This window comes from Lutra lutra, chromosome X (genome assembly GCF_902655055.1).
Source record: "Lutra lutra chromosome X, mLutLut1.2, whole genome shotgun sequence".
Lineage (NCBI taxonomy): Eukaryota > Metazoa > Chordata > Mammalia > Carnivora > Mustelidae > Lutra > Lutra lutra.
The window spans coordinates 45827005-45839168 of NC_062296.1; the positions used below are offsets into that span (position 1 = coordinate 45827005).

General features: G+C 36.7%; 1 protein-coding gene across 7 annotated transcripts in view; it reads right to left on the reverse strand.

Annotated features, from left to right (window-relative positions):
- The window catches only part of ATRX (ATRX chromatin remodeler), a 315263-nt gene that overhangs the window by 82209 nt on the left and 220890 nt on the right, over positions 1 to 12164 (reverse strand). For all 7 annotated transcript variants that reach the window (XM_047714735.1, XM_047714739.1, XM_047714738.1 and 4 more), the window contains 3 exons: positions 3283 to 3413; positions 2674 to 2762; positions 2373 to 2545 (listed from right to left, as the gene is read on the reverse strand). In XM_047714735.1, the coding sequence (XP_047570691.1) occupies positions 2373 to 2545; positions 2674 to 2762; positions 3283 to 3413 (393 nt within the window). The remainder of the gene's footprint in view (positions 1 to 2372; positions 2546 to 2673; positions 2763 to 3282; positions 3414 to 12164) is intronic.

Genomic DNA, 12164 nt, shown 5'->3' on the forward strand with positions numbered 1-12164 from the left:
CAGAAGAGAACACAGGAACAAACCTCTCTGACCTCTGCCATAGCAACTTCTTACTAGACACATCATCAAAGGCAAGGGAAACAAAAGCAAAAATGAACTACTGGGACTTCATCAAGATAAAAAGCTTCTGGGAACCCAGGTGGTTCAGTCTAAGTGTCTGCCATCAGCTCAGGTCATGATCCCCAGATTCTGGATTGAGCCCTGCATCAGGCTCCCTGGTTGGTGGGAAGCCTGCTTCTCCCTCTCCCACACCCCTTGCTTGTGTTCCCTCTCTCGCTGTCAAATAAATAAATAAAATCTTTAAAAAATTAAAAAATATAAAAAGCTTCTGCATGGTAAATGAAAATAATCAACGCAACTATAAAGCAGCCTATGGAATGGGAGAAGATATTTGCAAATGACATATATGATAAAGGGTTAGTAGGTGAAATCTACAAAGAACTTATCAAGCTCAACACCCAAAATACAAATAATCCAGTTAATAAAGGGGCAGAAGGTATGAACAGACACTTTTCCAAAAAAGACATACAGATGGCTAACAGATGCATGAAAAAATGCTCAACATCACTAGCCATCAGGGAAATACAAATCAAAACCATGATGAGATACCATCTCACACTTGTCAGGATGGCTAAAATTAACAAAAGAAGAAACAACAGGTGTTGGTGAGGTACAGAGAAAGGGGAACCCTCTTGCACTGTTGGTGGGAACAAAAATTGCTGCAGCCACTCTGAAGAACAGTACAGAGGTTCCTCAAAATGTTAAAAATAGAACTACCCTATGATCTAGTAATTGCACTAATAGGTATTTACCCAAAAGATACAAAAATACAGATTTGAAGGGATACAGGCTCCCTGATGCTTATAGTAGCACTATCAACAATAGCCAAACTATGTGGAGAGCCCAGATGTCCATCAACATAAGAATGGATAAAGAAGATGTGGTATCACCTCTTATACGATGGAATATTACTCAGCCATAAAACAGTAAAATTTTGACATTTGCAAGGACATGGATGGAGCTAGAATATACTATGCTAAGTTAAATAAGCCAGTTGAAAGAAAAATACCATATGATCTCACTCATATGTGGAGTTTAAGGAAGAAAACATGAGCATATGGGAAGGGAGAAAAGAAAAAAGGAGAGGGGGAAACAAGCCATAAGAGACTCTTTTTAAAAATGTTTTAATTTAAATTCAATTTAGGGGGCGCCTGGGTGGCTCAGTGGGTTAAAGCCTCTGCCTTTGGCTCAGGTCATGATCTCAGGGTCCTGGGATCGAGCCCCGCATCAGGCTCTCTGCTCAGCAGGGAGCCTGCTTCCCCCCCCGCCCCCGCCCTGCCTGTCTCTCTGCCTACTTGTGATCTCTCGCTGTGTGTGAAATAAATTTAAAAAAAAAAATCTTTAAAAAAAAATTCAATTTAGTTAGCATATACTTATTATTAGTTTCAGGGGTAGAATTTAGTGATTCATCAGTTGCATGTAATACCAAGTATTCATTACATCAAGTGCCCTCCTCTTTAATGCCTATCCCCCAGTTACCCCACCCCATCCAACAACCCTCTAACCATAAGAGTCTCTTAAGGATAGAGAACAAACTGAGGGTTGCTGGAAGGAGATGGGTGGGGGATGGGCTAGATGGGTGATGGGTATTAAGGAGAGCACGTATTCTGATGAGCAGTGGGTGTTGTATGTAAGTGATGAATCATTAAATTCTACTCGAGAAACTACTACTGTACTGTATGTTAACCACCTAAAATTTAAATTAAAAAATAAAAATTTAAAAAGAGGTGATAAGCTTTATGAAAAAGGGAAACCTTAAAAGTATGCAACAATTGTAGATTATGAAGAATTACAAAGGAGAAAGGCTAAAACATTAACATTAATTTCATTGTGTAAAGTTAATTACAATGATGCTCTATTACATGAAATGTTTCCATTTATTTATATGTAGTTAATTGAAAATACCATTGTGGCTCTGAAATTGGGTGTATCTAGGTCTAAATCCCACTTCTACCAATCATTTATAAACAATAAAGATACCAACAGTATTGTAAGTCTGCTCAAGAATTAAGTCAGCTAACACATGGAATGAAAATACAGCATTTAGTTTATATACATGTAAATAAACATTAGATTTTCTTTCTTCTCTTTCTCTTAAATATCAGAGAGAGCACAATGGCGTGCTTGTAATTAAACATTCACCAGGTATTTGTTATTATGTGACCTGATTATCCTAGATGCTTACTGAAAGCATCTAGGAAAGATATTCCTTTGAGTGAAATAGTAAGGATAAATTAGTAACTGAAAAAAGCATGGACATGGTAATTTCTAAATCAATGTCCAATAATAAAGGCAACATTCATTAGACTCACTTTCTTCCAGCTTTAATGAAACTGAGGGATTGCTTCCTGTTTCATCCACAATTCCTTCACCACCTCCTCGAGATCTTGAATTCCAGACTTTAATCACTTCAACATCATTGTCACTGCCACTGCCGCTTGAGCTACTATCTTTCTTCCCTTTTTTCCCCTTTGTTTTTTTCTTTCTATAAAAGAAACAAATTCAAACTCTTACGGAAGCACAGAAAAGATACAAATGCCAATTATGAGAGAACAATCAGCAATTTGGGACTTTAAATGTGTCAAGACAGGACACAAAAATTATTCAATTTACTTTGTATAATCATCGGAGCTTAAACTCATGGAGGTTTCGTCGGAATCTGAAGCTATAAATTCATCCATACTGTCTTCATCAAAGTATCCCTAGAGGAAAAAAATGATGAATGTTTTAATAGTTTATTTCAACTTATATTGAAAATTATAATGATGTTTACTTTACCTGAGGGTAAGTTAATTGTCATGGGATAAGAAAGAACTGAAAGAACTACCATAGATTAGAAAAAAGAAAGGAGACATCACAAATATGATTACTAAATGCAATGTGAAATCTTGGATTGAATCATGGAAAAGAAAAAGGACATAAGTAACAAAAACCGATGAAGTCTACTGTTTATTAGTTAATACTATTGACTCAATGTTACTTTTTACATTTTTATCATTTTACAATGTTTATACAGATGTTAAGAATAACATTTAATACTCCTTCCATAATCATAATGTATTCTAACATACAGAAATTAACTAAAAATAAAATAGGTTGAATTATGGTACTACAAAGCAAAGGAAAATTCCAATATATAGATCTATATAGATCAACCTTATTCCTAAAATTATTCTGCTTCCAACAGATACGTCTTAATCAATTTTAGGTTACCTGATTTACCTTATTTTCTTTGCTAATGTAGTCCAGCTGCAAACACCATGGATGAGTCCAGATTCTACTTAACATCTGAAAATCTTGGAAAAGTTTTGCACCTGCCTTTCCTCTTCCACCTTCACTGCTATTACCTACACCTGATCAAAAAAAAAAAAGCAGTTAATGTTAAGACATAAGAATTCGCTATGTCAGGAGAGGTGGGTAGAGGGATGGGTTAAACAAGTGATGGGGATTAAGGAGTACACTTTTGAATGAGCACCTGATGTTGTATGAAGTACTGAATCACCAAATTGTACATCTAAAACTAATTACACATATGTTAACTAACTGGAAATTAAATAAAAACTTAGGAAAAAAAGAATTCTCTATGTCAACCAACATGCTTCTAAATTAGGGATTTTAACTTTATCTGCGCCATGGACTCTTGGCACTATAGAGAAGTTTATAGACATCTTTCTTTGATTAATGTTTTGAAACACATAAAGTAGGAAAACAAAAGAAACCCATTATATATAAATGATCAAAATAGTAAACATATTTGTGATACAGTAATATGTGTACTTTGTTAATGCATTAAATAACAAAATATAGCAGCAAGTCTAAGAATTATCTGAAATTCTGAAGTCCTGATAAAGGTAAATTATTTTGAGATATCAGTAACAATAGAAATATTTGATTTCTATTGGTAACAAAGTGACAGTTATCACTAACAGTACTATGGTTTATTGCCCACATTATAATTGGAAAAAAATGCTAATTTTCATCAGAGGTTAATAGAAATTAATGTGACTTTTTCTTATTCCACTTCACATACCCCCCAATAATTCCATCTGTGGACCCTGGATTACAAACTCCTATCTTAAAACTGATGGTTAACAGAGGGGAGGCAAATAGGGAGATGTGTTAAAGAGGTGATGAGAATTAAGGAGTGCACTTGTCATGATGAGCACAGGGTGATGTATGGAAGTGTTGAATCATTATATTGTATACCTGAAACTAAATTTACACTGTATGTTAACTCATTCGAATTTTTAAATTTATTTTATTGGGGGAGGCAGACAGAGAGACTGCTAAGCAGCTTTTGGCTGAAACCAAGACTTAAACACTTAACCGAGGCACCCTGGGCACCTAGAGCACCTGGACACCCCCAACGAACTGGAATTTATTTATTTATTTTTTAATTTTTATTTATTTATTCGACAGAGAGAGAGGTCACAAGTAGGCAGAGAGGCAGAGAGAGAGAGAGGAGGAAGCAGGCTCCCCGCTGAGCAGAGAGCCTGATGTAGGGCTCGATCCCAGGACCCTGAGATCATCACCTGAGCCCAAGGCAGAGGCTTAACCCACTGAGCCACCCAGGCGCCCCACGAACTGGAATTTAAATGAAAATTTAAAAGCTCTTGTTTTAGATAAAGCCTCTCTGTATCCAATCTTTCAGAAACTCTTTTCCAACTATTCTTAAACAAAAAAATGTACTCCTAAAAATAATTCTTCATGTTGAAAACATTACATTTCTTCTGCTCAGAGCAATTTCAACAAAATCGTCTTTTTCCTATGAAAGCAAAATGAAAATGAAATGAATGCGCATTTCATTTATGACACTTATCAAGGAGGTAAGATGCAAAACAAAGCTGATTAAATTTAAAAAAGCAGCATTTAAGCAATAACATTTTTCTGCCCACAGTTTTAAAGATGTAAATTCACAATTAATAAGTCTTGCCTCCACTCATGGCAAGAGAAAATTTAATGATATGAAACACTAATAAAAATGCATGAAAATCTGGTAGTGATTATTTTGCCTTGTAAGTGGTATTTCCACTGTGTATAATAGAAATCACTACTGTGAAAATGAGAAATCTAATTTCTTGATATACAATTGCTCATAACATTTCTTTATAATTTTTTGCTTCTGCAATAACAGTAGATATGTTCTTTTACACTCCTGATTTTAGTTGTGGCTCCTCTATTACTTTGCAATTACAGCTAAAAAGGTATCAATTATGTTGATCTTTTCAAAGAAGCCAATGTTGGTTTCAATGGTTTTTCTGTGTTTTTTTCCTCCTTTATATTTATTTCTGCTCTAGTCTTTATTCTTTCTTTCTACTTGCTTTGGGTTTAGTTTGCTCTTACTTGACTTCCTTAAGGTGTAAGATTAGATTATAAACTTGAGATAATTCTTCTTTATAAATTAGAGGCATTTACAGTTAAAATTTTCCCTCTTTAAGCATGCTTTACCTGCATCCCGTATTTTAGTACCTTGTGTTTTTGTTTCCATCCATGTCTAAATATTTTTTAATTTTCCCTGTGATTTTTTTTTTGATCTACTAGCTATTTGGGAGTCTGTTATTTACATACATTCGTGAATGTTCTAACTTTCCTTCTGTTACTAGCTTATAATTTCATTCCCACGTAGTTGAAAAACATTTTGTGTGATGTTGTCCTTTTATGCTAATTGAAACTGGTTTTACAATCCAAATTGTGGTCTATCTTGGAGAATATTCCACCTGTACTTGAGAGGAATATGTATTCTGCCGCAGCTCAATGGAGTGTTCTTACAGAGGTCTGTTAAGTCTGGTTGGTTTATAGTGCTTTCTAAGTCTTCTATTTCCTTGTTGATCTTCTACCCAGCTCTATCCAGTTCTACCCAGTTCTATCACTGAACACCTTATGAGTTAAAATTAATGTAAAGGAGGGGCACCTGGATGGTTCAGTCAGTTAAGTGTCTGACTCCTGATTTCAGCTCAAGTCATGGTCTCAGGGTCATGAGATCAAGCCCTGTATCAGGCTCCATGCCGTGAATGGAATCTGCTTCAGATTCTCTCTCCCTCTCCCTTGGCAATCCCCCACCCTACCACTCAAGTTCTCTCTCTTAAAAAAAATTAACGAAGGGGGGGCGCCTGGGTGGCTCAGTGGGTTAAGCCACTGCCTTCGGCTCAGGTCATGATCTCAGGGTCCTGGGATCGAGTCCCGCATCGGGCTCTCTGCTCAGTAGGAAGCCTGCTTCCCTCTCTCTCTCTCTCTGCCTACTTGTGATCTCTGTCTGTCAAATAAATAAATAAAATCTTTAAAAAAAAAATTAACGTAGGGATGCATGGGTGGTTCAGTGGGTTAAAGCCTCTGCCTTCGACTCCAGTCATGATCTCAGGGTCCTGGATTGAGCTCCACATTGGGCTCTCTGCTCAACAGGGGGCCTGCTTCCCACCCCCCTGCCTGCCTCTCTGTCTACTTGTGATTTCTGTCAAATAAATAAATAAAATCTTTTAAAAAATTAATGTAAAGAGATTTTTTTTAAAAGGCAATCTAAACTTTATCATTTTATACTCTAAGAAAGACTTAAAAGCCAATACTTGTTTTGTGGGGGCAAAAACTACTTTTTTTTTTAAAGATTTTATTTATTTATTTATTTGACAGAAAGAGATCACAAGTAGATGGAGAGGCAGGCAGAGAGAGACAGAGAGGGAAGCAGGCTCCCCGCTGAGCAGCGAGCCCAATGCGGGACTCGATCTCAGGACCCCAAGATCACGACCCGAGCTGAAGGCAGCAGCTTAACCCACTGAGCCACCCAGGCGCCCCCTACTCTTGCACATATCATAAATACCTTCTATCATAGAAAAACTTCATAAAACTTTCAGGCCAAAGTAGCTAAGATAGTAAAAGGGAGGACATTTTTAAGGGGAAAGAAATTCTACCTAAAAGGGGAAGAGACAGTTTTTTCTACCTACACCACTGATTTATATTAGAGTTGATATTCTCTGTGGGAAATGGGAACCACATAAAAAGGATATGTTAATAACCTAGCCAAATAAATATCCACAGAAAAATATTCTCTACTCAAAAGACCACTGACAATTATTACTGAATTATTCTTTTTAAAAAAATGATTTACTCCAAATCACTTAATTTAGAAAATATACCCAAAAAGGTTAAATGAATACATGATTAATTAATCATGACAATCTGTTATCGAACCTCATTTACACCTACAGTTTTTACATGAGATGTTATTATGGGGTCTTTGGTAAACTGAATAATGGTCTCCCAAATATATTTACATTCTGATCCACTCATGAGTTATTCTATATGGAAAAAGAAAATGTGCAGATGGAATAAAAGGTAAGGACCTGAAATTGAAGAAGACCATCCTAGTTTATCCCAGAGGATCCAATGCAACCACAAGAGTCCCTATAAGAGGAATCCAGAAGTGAGAGTTGGAGAAAGTGAATATGGAGAATACAGACAGCCACTAAAAGCTGAAAGAGACAAGGAAATATTTTCCCTCCCTAGAGAGGCCAGAAGGAACCAGCCCTGCTGACTTTAGCCTAGTAACACTAACCCTGGACCTTCAATGCCCCAAAACCGTGAAAGAATAAACTTGTGTTGTTCGAAGCCATTACATTTGTGGCCATTTTCTACAGCAGCCAAGAGGAAATCAATACAGCATCCTAGTGAAATATTTATCAAACTAAAACTTGGCACACAACAGAATCACCTGGGCAATGTGTTATACACATCCTTGGATTCCATTCCTATAAATTCTGATTTCCTAGATATGTGATGAGGCACAGAAACCTAAACTTTCTAGGAAGGTTCTCAGATGCTTGTTGTGCTGCAAACTAGGGTACAAGTCATAAATAAGAATGGCTGGGAAAACTCACTGCTTCAATTAGTTTGCTAGGGCTGCCACAGCAAATCACCACAAACCCAAAATCTTAAGAACACAGAAATATACTCCTTTATAGCTTGGGAGATCAGAAATCCAAAATCTGTCCTACTGAGCCAAAATCGAAGTGTCCACAGGGCCACCTACATTCCCCCTGGAAGCTCTAGTAGAGAATTTATTCCTTGCCTCCTCAGGCACATGGTGGCTGCTGGCATTCCCTGACTTGCAGCCACATCAGTCTTTGCCTCTGTGGTCATAATTCTTCTTCTTCTGTGTATATCAAATCTCCTTCAGCCTCTCTCCTGCAAAGATACCTGCAATGGGAATTAGGAGCCATCTGGGACAATCCAGGACAACCGTCTCATCTCAAGATCCTTAAATCACCCCTAAAAAAATCCCCTTTTCTTATACGGTAACACAGGTTACAGGACCTAGGTAAGATCTGACATCTCCAGGTGGTCATCGTTTCAACCTACTACACTGCCTTAAGTGCCCTTCAAGGTTATTCAAGGATGAAGACAGTAGATGTAAAGCAAACATTCCAAAAATACAATACTTAAAGCTTTTTATATTCAATTTCCCTTTTGACCCCTTATAAGTCACAATTATACTATTAAAATAAACCAGTCTCACTGGCATATTCTGATGATCAATACAGCTATAATAAACAGGGAATTGGAGATGATCATAATAAAATACCATGGGCTAGATCAATAAATTTTATAAAGTTTCCCTAAGTCCTGAAAATTACCTCAAGAAATTTTCTACATAAATGATTAAAAAGGGTTGATCTAAGAACTTTGGAAGTGGTTTGGCCACTAAGAATTTGGAAAGACCTTTTAGGATTTCCATACTGTTTTATCACAAAATCCTTACCAATCAAATATTTTCCTTTGTACTATTTCAGAAATCTGATTTCGTTTCCTCCAATGCTCCTTCAGTTAACCTATAAGACTGAAGGCCACTTTTAAACATAACAAAGACTTAGGAAAGCCTAAAATCCAAGCAATAACGCAACTACCAAGAGGTGCCCAAAAGAATTCTTCGTATAATAAACAATAGTGAAAAAGAGTATTTCATTGTTATTAGTTATTTCACTGCTTCAATACATCAATGCAGGTTCTATAAAGCTGACTTTAAGCAGATGGCTTGTTTTGATAATCTAAACATATGCTGTTATATCTGTTCAAGTCTAAATCTAAATCTTGTAGTCATACCACTTTCTGATTAGTCATATAGTATAGGAATCTCACATAAAAATTACCAATCTTGAACTATCACGCAAAGACCACTGAACTTGGTTAACATTCTTTGGAATATGCTTATTTATGCAGAAAGTAGAAGAAAAAAGGGATAATATTTTAAGTACCAGACAGCCCCCAGTTCATATCATCAAATAGCCCATCATTTGCCCAAATTCCCACTAACTTAAAAAAGTTAAGAGTGCTTCAAGCACAAATCGTAATATCAAGGGATCTGAAACTAATAATATCTCCAGAGCCCTAGCAGAAACAACAGCAAATCCTTTCTGGAGTAACCAAACATTATCCTGGGCCTCAAAGAATTACCACATATTAATAGTCCAAGGGATATTAGGAACCTGTGGTCAAAAGTACTTAAATATACATATAGCAACAGGCAGCATGCCTGAAAAACTGACAGAAATTAGAGAGATAAAAGAAATCCATAAGGATTTCAGAAACTGGAATAATCAGACATAGTTTCTAACTGTTTACTACTGTTTAAAGAAATGTTAAAGACAATCCTGAAAGTACTTGCAAGACACAGGAAATCATAAAGAATGAAGAATTAGATGGAAGATAACTAAATAAAACTTCTGTAGGTAAAGTAAGCCCACCGAGGTTTTTTTTAAGTTTTATTCAGATATAGTTCACAATTTACCATCCACAATTCACTAGTGTATTCACAGAGCTGAGCAACTATCACCAAAATCTAGTTTTTAAAACATTTTCATCACCCTCAAAAGAAACCCTATATCCCCAAGCCATCATCCACCAATTTCTTTATTTCTCCTATACCCCCAGGAAACCACTAATCCTACTTTGTCTCTACAGATCTGCCTACTCTGTACATTTCATCATACAACATCTGGTCATTTGTGACTGGCTTCTTTCACTTAGCATATGTTTTCAAGGTTGATATGTGTTGTAGCATGTATCAGCATTTTCTTCCTTTTCGTTGCTGAATAACGTTCTATGATATGCATATATCAAATCTGTTTAACCCTTCACCACCTGATGGGCATATAGGTTGTTTCTAGCTTTCAACTATAATGAACAATGATAGTATGAACATTCGTGTACAAATCTTTGAGTACACAAGCGTTTTCCTTTCTACTGAGTATATACCCAGAACTTTAATTGCTGAGTTATATGGTAACTCTATATTGAAAATTTGATTGCCAAATTGTGTTCCTCATAAGTTACACCATTTGACATTCAAAACCCACAAAACACAGGGTTCCAATTCCTCCACATCCTCACCATTTGCTATTTTTCTATTTCTTGGATTACAGCTATCCTAGTGAGTTATAAAAGGTATCCCACTGTGGTTTTGATTCACATTTTCAATATGTTGAGCATCATTTAGAGCAGTTCTCAGTTCTCAGGCTGCAGGTACATCAAAATAACCTGTAGGGATTACAAAAATGCAGGTTCCTGAGCCCTACTTCAGATCCACTTAATCTCTAAAGGGTGGCACTGGGATGCATGCGTATGAATGTTCTCAATTTATGAGTACAATTCAGTGGCATTGAGTATAATCACAATGTTGTCCAAGGAAACATCTTCATGATCCTAGAAACTCTACACATATTAAAAATAACTGCATTTTCCTCTTCTTCAAACCTTGGTAACTACTACTTTCTGCCTCTATGAATCTGACTAATCTAGGTACTTCTATGTGAAATGAAACAGTATTCGTCATTTTGTGTCTGGCTTATTTCATTTATCACGATAGCTTTGGGATTCATTAATATCGTAAAAGATCAGCATTTCTTCTCTTTTTAAGAGCAAATAATATCCCATGGTATGTATGTATGTATGTATGTGTATGTATGTACGTGTGTGTGTGTGTGTGTGTGTGTGTGTGTATATCACATTGCCTTCGTCTATTTATCAGTTAGTGGACACCAGGATTGCTTCTACCTTTCTGGCTATTATGAATGTAGCTGGTGTGTAAACATGAGTGTGCAAGTATCTGTTTAAGTTTCTGCTTTCAATTATCTGGGTTATATACCTAGAAGTGGAGTTGCTGAATCACATACTGAATCACTGTGGAAATAATTCTGCATTTAACTCTTTGAGTAATGGCCACACTGCATTTCTGATAGCAGCTGCACCATTTTACACTGCCATCAGCAATGCACCGGGGCCATAATTTCTCCATTTCCTTGACAATATTTATTCTTTCTCACTCTCTTTAAAGATTTTATTTATTTATTTGACAAAGAGATAAAGAGTACAAGTAGGCAGAGCGGCAGGCAGAGGGAGAGGACGAAGCAGGCACCCCACTGAGCAGGGAGCCCAATGCAGGGCTCAATGCAGGGCTCGATCCCAGGCCCCTGAGATCATGACCTGAGCCAAAGGCAGCTGCTCAACCGACTGAGCTACTCAGGTGCTCCATTCTCTATCTCTTTTCTTTTCTTTTCTTTTTTTTTTTTTTTTAATAATACACACCCTATCAGGTATGAAGTGGTATTTTGTGTTGGCATTCTATAATAACTGGGGAAAATGTAGACCATCTTTTCATGTGCTTACTGGTCATTCTTTGGAGAAATGTCTACTAAAGTCCTTCACTCATTTTCCAATTGTGTTGAGTTTTATTGTCACTAAGTTATAAGAGCTCCTTATATATTTTGGTTATTAATCCCTTCTCAGATAATGGATTTCAAAATATTTTCTCCCATTCTATGGACTGTTTTTATGTACTCCATTTTTGCATGCTTTAAAACACTGCATGGATTTTAATACTGACTTATGCTTAAAATCAGGCTAACATGGGGTGCCTGGGTGGCTCAGTCAATAAGCGTCTGCTTTTGGCTCAGGTTGTGATCCCAGGGTCCTGGGATCGAGCCCCTCATTGGGCTCCCTGCTCAGAGGGAAGCCTGCTTCTCCCTCTCTCACTCCCCCTGCTTGTGTTCCCTCTCTCACTGTGTCTCTGTCAAATAAAAAAAATCTTTTTAAAAAGTCATGCTAAAGTTTACTGATTA